At 45.2% G+C, this 9,800-nt stretch overlaps 1 protein-coding gene across 1 annotated transcript; it reads right to left on the bottom strand.

The window, feature by feature from the left end:
• Positions 1 to 991: 991 nt before the first annotated feature.
• Positions 992 to 9,562, bottom strand: G6PC1 (glucose-6-phosphatase catalytic subunit 1). The gene is made up of 5 exons (XM_022558106.3): positions 8,867 to 9,562; positions 6,538 to 6,647; positions 3,844 to 3,949; positions 3,095 to 3,210; positions 992 to 1,503 (listed from the first exon to the last, which is right to left on the bottom strand). The coding sequence occupies exons 1-5, from the start codon at positions 9,094 to 9,096 to the stop codon at positions 992 to 994; spliced, it is 1,074 nt and encodes a 357-aa protein (XP_022413814.2). The 5' UTR covers positions 9,097 to 9,562.
• Positions 9,563 to 9,800: the final 238 nt, after the last annotated feature.

Here is a 9,800-nt window from a genome sequence, read left to right as displayed (position 1 = left end):
AGTTGAGACTAGAGAATAGGCAAAGAGGAGGAGTTGGCTTTTCCTCCAAGAATGCACTCTTGATTGGCTTGGGATAGAGAAAGGAGTCATATTTACCTCCAGGAATCAAAAGTAACATTGGAGTGACCTTCTGGAGAGAGAAATCCTGGCCCTCTCCTTGCCATTTTGCCCAAGATTTCAGAGCTTAACTGAAACATACAAAAGCACCACTATAGAGTCACTTTTAGGCATCTGAGGATCCAGCAGGGTGGTTGTGGAATCAGTGGAAAATGCTGGGGAAAGCAGAGCTGGGCTAATAAGGAGAAAGATCGAATGTTATAGAGGAGAAGCTGACGTTGCCTGAGTATTCTGACCTAGTGCAATACCCAGATCACTGCAGCCATTCAGAAATCCCAGTAAATACAATGACCATGGATATATAATAGAAAAATACAAGAAGCAGAATTACTCCACTAAGGACCTATTCATTGTACTTTAAGTTGGTCCCCCACCGTTGAGAGCCCTTTACCTAAAGATTCGTATATCATCGAAGCCATTAAGATATTGTTTGACATACAATTTGCATGACATGCAAGATATTTAAAAATCCTCCTTAATCAATCCTTCTTTCCCTATCAAATCCACTGCTCCTTTCCCCTTTTCTGGGTAAGGATGAGCATGAGTAGAAAATTCAGTGTGATCCCCAGCCTGGCGTTATGAGCTGGCCCTACCAAGAAGTCTCGCTTTTGTGTATTGGACAAAAGAGTAAGTATATCTTCGTGGAAAAAAATCCAGAATGACCCAACCTCCAATAAGGCTTTTCTCAAAGAGCCTTATTAGCTTTTCAAAAAAACATCACCCAATGCAATTAGAATTGCAAAGGGGGAAGGGGGTGTCGCCTGAGCTGACTCTATAGTACCTCTGGCCTCACAACGGGCTGGCAGAAGGCCCTAGCCACCTTCAATCCTTGGTGCAGTCATCGACTTTTAAATTCTGAAGACTCCACATCCCTTTACAAAGTCTTCTTGTTCGGCTGGCCCAGGACCTGGGCCAGGCAGTAGGGGATGAGACTGACAGACGCCAGGGGCACTGCTGCACTCTTGCAGAAGGACAGGACATAGAAGATCAGCTCGATGTGGGATGGGGGTTTCAAAGAGTCAAAGAGATGCAGGAGGACGAGGGAGGCCACAATGCAGCTGAGGCGGAACGGGAACCACTTGCTAAGCTTGCCTTTGCAGCTCTCCCTGTACATGCTGGAGTTGAGAGCCAGACCCAGGCCAAAGAGTGTCCCCAGGTTCTTGAGGAGGCTGGCAAAGGGCGTAGTGTCAATGTGGACCCACTCTGGCCGCTCACACCTTCGCTTGGCTTTCTCTAGGGTCCACAGGAGGTCGACCCCCAGCCCCTTTAGCAGCAGGTAAAATCCAATGGCAAAACTGAACAGGAATAAGGTAATGAGAAAGTATTTCTTGAGATTGGCGTTGTAGATGCTCCGGATGTGGCGGAAAGTCTCAGCAACCGCAATGCCTGAGCGGAAGAAAGAATGACCGTGAGAACTGGGGAAGACGCTGGCCCTTCAGCTAGAGGTGAGTTTGGAGCAATGGGTGACATGCCATCCACCTCACCATTGTGGAGTTAAATCACAGATGCCAGATTGAGGGTCGTTTGTTTTCTTCCCATATGTGATTCCAGCCTGTCCTCAGCCACAGATTCTTTCAGATGGAAGAGTCATGTCACATACTTCCTCACTCCACATGCAAGTTTCCTGTGTGTGTGTGTGTGTGTGTGTGTGTGTGGTCCTCCTGTCTCTACTTGAATACCCTCAAGGATGAAGAGCTCACTCCCATTCAGGGAGCCCATTTCATTTTTGCATGGATTTGATCATTACACAGTTCTTCCTTGTGCTGAGCTAAATAAAACCTCTCTCCTTCTAACGATGTCTATTGGTCTCAGTTTTTTTCCGCAGGTGTTAATAAGTGGTAAATCTAGAGCCTCTGTCAGCACATTTAAAGATACTTGTTCTCAGCAGTGAGGGGTAAATTAGGAGGTTGGGATTAACATATACACACTATATAAAATAGATAACCAACAAGGACCTACTCTATAGCACAGGGAACTATACTCAATATTTTATAATAACCTATAAGGGAAAAGAATCTGAAAATAAATATATATATGTATGTGTATATATATAGGTAGATATACCTGTATATATATCTGAATTACTGTGCTGTACACCTGAAACTAACATGATATTGTAAATCAACTATACTTCAATTAAAAAAATAATAAACTGGGGGACAAAAAAGAAGAGACTAAGACAGATTGGGAACTCAAAAAATAAAATAAAGAAAGATAGTTATTCTCCTCTCTAACTTAAACATCCCCGGGTCTTTCATGTAACGTGAACTTGCAGGCTCTTTCTCAAACATGGAACCCTGCGCTAAATGCTGTGTCAATTCCGTGGTTGCCATGAAGCCATTATTTCCCTTGTTCTCAACATGCTTCTGTGAATGCTGCCCTGCTCTGCTTTTTCAGGTCTCCAGGGGAAAAATTCTGCACTTTCCTTAAGGTCTTATATTCTAGTCCTTTCCACAAAGTCAAGAAATTCTTGCTTACACTTAACCAAAGTCCTTTCTGCCCCTTATTAACTGGATCCAAGAAAACAAAATATTCAAAATTCAGAGCCTATAATAAAGACCAGCTGTGGGTATCTGTTAGGTTTGCAAATGAATTTATTTAAATAAAGAGCTTTCCAAGGACATGGTGTTAATTTGTTAAATTTGGTAGCTTTTCTTAAGACTAAACTAGGGGCCACTTCCAACTGAAGACCCGTAAGAAATAAAGAATGTAAATATCTTGGAGATTTCAAGCGAATTCAACTGGGTAGGTTAATTTTCTGTATTGTCATGTTTCTGGAACATACTTAGTTGTGTACATCTGGGCACTCCTATAGAAATGGGTCATTTCAAATCGCCCACCCTTGACTTTCAACCCACTGAAATGCTAATAGCATTGATTATACACAGAACATGGCAGGAATGCTGGGATTTTGTCCTGATGAGGGAGGAATGGTATAGGTGGGGAGTTGGAGGGAGGGAGCCAGAGCAGCTGGTACCTGACAAGACTCCAGCAACAACTTGATGGGGAAAATGAGCAGCAAGGTAGATTCGCGAAAGGCAGACATTCAGCTGCACTGCCCAGAATCCCAACCACAAAATGATGTTCAAGCACCTGCAATGGAAGAGGCAGCCATAAGAGAACCCAGATATAGATCCTTCAGCAAAGAGACCAGCCTCAGCAGGAATGTTGGAGCCTGGCAAACTTAGGTTTCATCAGTGGAATTCTTGTAAATTGAAGCCTGTACTCAAAATTCAAAGATAACCATGGCAAGTGGTGAACCCCTGTGTATGTGAATTTTAACCTCCCTATTTTATGTTTCATAATTAAGGATTTTCACAGTGTCTGCATACCCAGAATTCCCCATAGAAGGAATGTCTTCTGCTTCTTTGTTTATTTTAACCTGGACGGGGCGTCTCAATTGTTGGTACAGAAATGGGTTTTTGTTTAAAGCCTGCTTCTAGCTCACTAGCTGATCTCGAGAAACCCCTCTGCTATGTTAGGCCTTTTTTACTGATCTCTAAAATTAGGTGTTGCCCATTCACAACATTCATTAAGTGGGTCCCTTCCAGCCCTAACATTCTGTGACTCTAATATTCGCTCTCAGCAGAAATGCCACAACTCTTATCAGTACCATCCTAAGGCATGGGGTGGGCTGGGGGCACGCGAAGAAGAGTAAGTGGTGTGTCAGCTTCAGAGAGCCACCTCCTGCCCTCCACCACCCACAACCCAGAGCTGAGTTCTTACCGAAATCTGTAGGTTGGCTTTTTCTTTCCCCGAAAGATAGAGAGGGTAGATGTGACCATCACATAGTATACACCTGCCGTACCCATGGCATGGCCAGAGGGACTCCCTAAAGAATAGGAGAGAGATGAATGAATGAACCAAAGGTTAAAAGTCTCCATGTGGGAGATTGCTAGGGGGCATCATCTATCCATCCAACCATCCATCCTTCCATCTATCCATCTTTCCATACATCCATCCATCCATCTATCCATCCATCCATCTATCTTTCCATTCAGGAAATTTAATGGAAAAGCTACAAGATGTTGAAGTAGGAGGACCCTGGGCTCACCTCCTCTCATGAGCATACCAAAATCACAACTAACTGCTGAACAACTGTTGATGGAAAAGACTGAAACCTATCTTTCCATCCATCCATCCAATTATCCATCCACCCATCCATCCTTTCATCCGTCTACCCATCCTGCCGTCCATTCATTTATCCATGTAGTCATTTATTTAACAAATATCTATTGAGCTCCTACTACGTGCCCAGCACCATGCTAGGCTCTGGGAGTACAGTTGGTGAGCAAAGTCAGAGAAGGTCACAGCTCTTGTGGTTATATACAATCTAGAGATTACACAAAGAATCAACATGCTGGCTATACAATCACAAACCTATCTGCCTTCCATTGTCTCTCTTCCACTCTCTTTGCTCAGTCTGCTCCAGCCATGCTGGCCTCATGGCTCTCCTTTAAACACACTCCCACTTCAGTGTCCCTGTGATGTTGGCCTTTCTAACCAGACACTTCTTCCTTCAGAAATTTACTGGCTAATTCCCTTGCCTCTTTCAAGTTTCTGCTCAGATCTCACCTTCTCAATGAGTCCTACCCTGACCACCTTATTTAATCCTGCATTCAATTCCTAGTCCTGCTTCCTCTTCCCTGAAAGATGGAGGGTCCTGAGATGTGCCACTCAGATCCCCTTCTGGACCGAAGAGTTATTTCCCCTTTCTCTTGTTGAGAGTGTGGTTGCAGATGGCCCTCAGCTCTCAGACTTCTCTGGAAGTCTTGCCCTGGGCTGAAAAGAGCTGTCTTGATCACAGCTACCCTCTCCCTGGCGGGGGGAGCCTGCACCCAATCACTGGTCTCTATTGGGGTATAAGGGTCTGGTCTCCTTGAATCAATTCAGAGCTCCTATGGGGTTGGCTGAGACTGAATTGCAACTAGGTTTCTTCTGCCCAGGTGGCTTCTGTCCCTTTCTTCTATGAATGCTGCTCCCAAGAGCAGCCTACCTCCTGCATGCTGATCTCCATCTGAGTCTGCTTTCCAGGGAACCGCATAGGTAAAGCCTTGCCTTTCTTTCTTCCTCCTCCTCCTTCTTCTTCCTCTAATATCCTAAATATTTTACTTGTGTATTATGATTTTTTTTATAACACACACACACACACACACACACACACACACATACACACACCATTCAAATTTAAGCTCCACAAGAGGGAGAACTTTTTTTTTTTTTTGCCACGCTGCACGGCTTGCAGGATCTTAGTTCCCTGACCAGGGGTTGAACCCAGGCCACCACAGTGAAGGCACCGAGTCCTAACCACTGGACCACCAGGGAATTCCCACGGGTAGGGATCTTTGTTTTATTCACTGAGGCATTTCAAGTACATAGAACAGTGTTTGACACAGGTGTTAAATAAATAACACTTGAATGAATGGATATGCTCTGAAGTGAGTCAAGGATTTGTGAGAACAAATAACTAAGGGCCATGCCCTAGTCTGGGGGCCAGTGATAGGGTGTTTGAGGAAGGGACACTAACACTGAGACCTACGGGTGAGCAATGGGGTTGAGTATTCCTTTCCTTACTGAAAAATGAAATCTATCATGTGGCTGAAAAACGCCCGTCTGGGTGTACCTAGTAAAATACAGACAGGGTGCGGGATTGGACAGTCAGCTCAGGAGGCCACATCTCCCGGGCCATGCGTCTGGGAAGCACAGCCAGGGGCTCAGGCCTCTACCATGTTCCCTTCCCTGGACAAAGGGCCACAGCACAGTTACTCTCCTGAGCCTTTTGCCTGTGAGGGATCCCTTGCCTTTCTGGACTAGCAATTTCGGTTCTGGAAACATTAGGCAGATTTCCACAGTGTCAGTCATGGGCTATTTGGGAAGGCCTTGCTTAAGTGAATTCAAATGGAGTTGTACCGGACTTCCTTGGTGGTGCCGTGGTTAAGAATCCGCCTGTCAATGCAGGGAACATGGGTTCGAGCCCTGGTCCAGGAAGATCCCACATGTCGCGGGGCAACTAAGCCCGTGCGCCACAACTACTGAGCCTGCCCTCTAGAGCCTGCAAGCCACAACTACGGAGCCCGTGTGCCACAACTACTGAGCCTGCACGCCTAGAGCCCGTGCTCTGCAATAAGAGAAGCCACTGCAATGAGAAGCCCACGCACCACAACGAAGAGTAGGCCCCGCTCGCCACAACTAGAGAAAGCCTGTGCACAGCAACAAAGACCCAACGCAGCCAAAAATAAATAAATAAAATAAAATAAAATAAATGGAGTTGTACTAAATCCAAGACCATGACCAAAGCTTGCAAGAGTGGCTCTGCTCATGTCCCCCTCAAAGACAGCTTCATCCAGAACATTGTTACCAGGTGTCCACTGTGAGCAAGGTCCACCCAGTTTCTGTCTGGACAAGGGCTGTGACTCTCACCTGGGCCGGTCTCACAGGTGACCGGGAACTGCTTTATCAGCGGCACAGAGGTGTTGCTGTAGTAGTCAGTGTCCAGGACCCACCAGTATGGGCGCTGTCCAAAGAGAATCCTGTGAAAAAGCAGAACCGATATCTGGAATTACTGAGGGAACACTTTGTCCCAATGCCACACCTTCAAGAAGAGAGAATAGCTCAAGGAGAAGACCCATGTGATCCTACACAGAACACTGGTATCACGGGCACCTCCAAGAAGGGGAACTGGATGGCTGGAGAGGGGCAAGGGAGGGAGACTTTTTTTTAAAAAAATATTTTATTTATTTATTTTTGGCTGTGTTGGGTCTTCATTGTGGTGCACGGGCTTCTCATTGCAGTGGCTTCTCTTATTGCAGAGCACGGGCTCTAGGTGCGTGGGCTTCAGTAGTTGTGGCACACAGGCTCAGTAGTTGTGGCTCGTGGGCTCTAGAGCACAGGCTCAGTAGTTGTGGCACATGGGCTTAGTTGCTCCGTGGCATGTGGGATCTTCCCGGACTAGGGCTTGAACCCGTGTCCCCTGCATTGGCAGGCGGATTCTTAACCACTGCGCCACCAGGGAAGTCCCAGGAGGGAGACTTTATGGTGCACCCATTATATAACTTTTGAATTTTGCACTATTTGAAGGTATTATTTATCAAACATAAATAAATAAATCCAATATCCTCAAAGCCGTATTAACGGCAACTACGTGACTTTTTTTTTTTTTTAACCCCAAGAAGAATTTGTCCTGGCAGGATGCATAGGAACTACAGTTTGCAACTTGGACTTGCATATTCTATGGGTTCTCTTTCTGCTGGCCTCCAGAGTCTTGGGTTTCTTCCGGACACCAGAGAATGAGCCCCAGCCCCAAGGACAAGCCCCACCAAGGGGATGTGGTCTCTGTTTCCATCAGAATCACTCTCTGTTAGGACATACATAGCTTCAGGGGCTTGTTCTGTATCCGCTCAGCTTTGAAACAGAATATCTCAGACAAACCGCTTTCCCTTTCATAGCATGTTTTTCATCGTGGAAACATGTGTGAAGGGTTGGTCAGGATGCCTCCTTTGCCCTGCAGTGGAGGAGCAGTGATTTCTCACTAAAATTACCCACTAACTCTGACCTCTACCAACTCAGAGAAAATCCATGGTTCTTTACATGAAATTAGATGTTTGGAATAACGTTTTATCTTTTTATTTGTTAGAGTTATGCTATTGAATACCAGAAGTTACAGACAAAGTCGATTTTTCAACAGGAATTTCAGAATCCCATCAATACGCCTTGGGCTTCTGAGCCCAATAACGATGTTTTTTCCTACCCTAAAGGAGTTTTCTTGTTTATGGCCAAAGAAAATTAGAGCTAGAAGAGATCTTAAGAATCACCTACCAGTGAACAAAGATAATTTTAGGGATGGTAAAGATCTTAGAGGGCAGCTGGTCCAATCTCTTCATTTTCTAGACGAGGAAATAGAGGCCAAACCAGTAATGTGTTAGAGTCATCCGGTACTGGCTAACAAATGTAAAATATTCAGGATTTTTGCAAGCTGGACCCAACGGTAGCTTGAAAGTGGGATAATATACACAGTAGAAACTGGCAAATACTAAAACCAGGGCTTTTTACCCCCAAGAGTCAGTTTATCAACACTGGATGTAACATAGTTCGTAAGAGCGTTGCCTCTGAAACCAGCCTGCCTGGGCTTCAATCCTGCCTCCGACACCACCTGTGTTTTTCTAGTCGTTTAACTCAGTGCCTTAAAGTGCTTAGCACATGGCCTGGCACACACTACGTGTTCAATAAATGTTAATAACTATACTAATTACTAAGGTCTCAGAGATAATCTAAGTTTACAGATTATAAAACAGAAACTCAGAGAGTTGCTACGAGTTGTCCAGGACATACAGCCGGTAGGTGGCTGAACAAGAGAGTTCCCTGGATTACTTCTCATGACCCCACACAACAAGTTTTGAAATTGCCTATGTGTTTCCCTTCTTCATACCTCATTTTTCTTCCTTCGTACATCTATCTTTATGTCACCTATGCTGTTTCATAGTAATAAAACGGTGTTTCTTTGCTTATAGCCTATAATTCACAAGGTCCAGCTGGCCTTCCGTCCATACGACATAGCCTTTCCTGTATCTTCAGCTCACTGACAGGGTTTTCTCTGTCTACCCTCATTCTGCAGAGGATCCAAAGTCAGGAGGGGAGTAAGCTGTGCCTTCCTGAATAACACGGAGAAGAGGCAACTTCTGACGGACAGACATTTCCAGAGAGAATGCCAGCCTCTCCTTGCCGAGGTCCTCTTTGTCTGGCTCTTACTCACCACTTAAAGACGAGGTTGAGCCAGTCTCCAATCACAGCTACCCAGAGGAGTTTGATGCCCACAGCTTCTCGGAGATGGAACCAGATGGGGAAGAGGACATAAAAGGCATTCCTGAGGTCTGCGATCACGGACACCAAGATGAACCAATCCTGGGACTTCTGATAATTCACCTGGAGGTAGTGCGTTGACTGGACCCCAAAATCGTGCAGAGCATTCATTCCCTCCTCCATCCTCACTCAGGAAGCCTTTGGCTGTGGCCTTGCAGTTATTTCAGACTTGGTGGTGATTGCTCTGCTATCAGCCTGTGTCTTGCCTCTGTTTTATACACTCTGTATCCAGTCTGCAGGTCAACCCAGCCCTGATCTTTGGACTCAAAAACCGCTTTTGTCTAAAATCTATTGATCAAAGGTGCATCACCAGTAGGTTGATGCAAACGTGTTCAGTGTGATTTACGTAAAATAGGAAAACAGGGACACAAAAACAGCCTGATCGTCCGTGGGCTGGCACAGCCAATGATTAACTTTGGCATTGTTGCTTGACAGTGCAAGGGGCTGCCCTCCTGGTTCCGAAACCCGGCCAGAGACACAGGACAGAGTCTAAATCTGCCATGGTTCTTGCAAAGATGCCTGATTTCCTAAGTCTGCACCTGCACTTATTTTGGAACAAAGAGAAGTCTTGGTGCTCTAGCTATTCAACTTTTAATTTATTAACTTTAAAATATAGTAAGTTCTATTGTACTGGGAACTGCCATGTTGCTGGGCATTTCTTAACTGCATTAGGGTCTAGGAAATGTCTCTGATTTGCGAGAACAAACCCTCTTCACAGTATTGGCTCTGTATCTCTTAGGGCCAGAAAATAATCATCTTTGAATGCACTGATTAATTTTGTTGTTGTTGTTGTTTTGACAGTGCCACGTGGCTTGTGGGATCTTAGC

Source organism: Delphinapterus leucas, chromosome 19 (assembly GCF_059928025.1).
Source record: "Delphinapterus leucas isolate spDelLeu-1000000601 "Yukka" chromosome 19, BTC_Dleu_Yukka2, whole genome shotgun sequence".
Classification (NCBI taxonomy): domain Eukaryota; kingdom Metazoa; phylum Chordata; class Mammalia; order Artiodactyla; family Monodontidae; genus Delphinapterus; species Delphinapterus leucas.
The sequence above is the reverse complement of the archived record's forward strand: the minus strand, read 5'-3'. Positions and strand labels throughout refer to the sequence as shown.

Coding starts and splice junctions, on each gene's coding strand:
- G6PC1 (XM_022558106.3), bottom strand. CDS start 9,096: ATGGAGGAGGGAATGAATGCTCTGCACGATTTTGGGGTCCAGTCAACG. Junction 6,648..8,866: donor CTCAACCTCGTCTTTAAGTG/GTGAGTAAGAGC, acceptor GCTTTTTCACAG/GATTCTCTTTGGACAGCGCC. Junction 1,504..3,094: donor TGTTGCTGGAGTCTTGTCAG/GTACCAGCTGCT, acceptor TCTTCCGCTCAG/GCATTGCGGTTGCTGAGACT.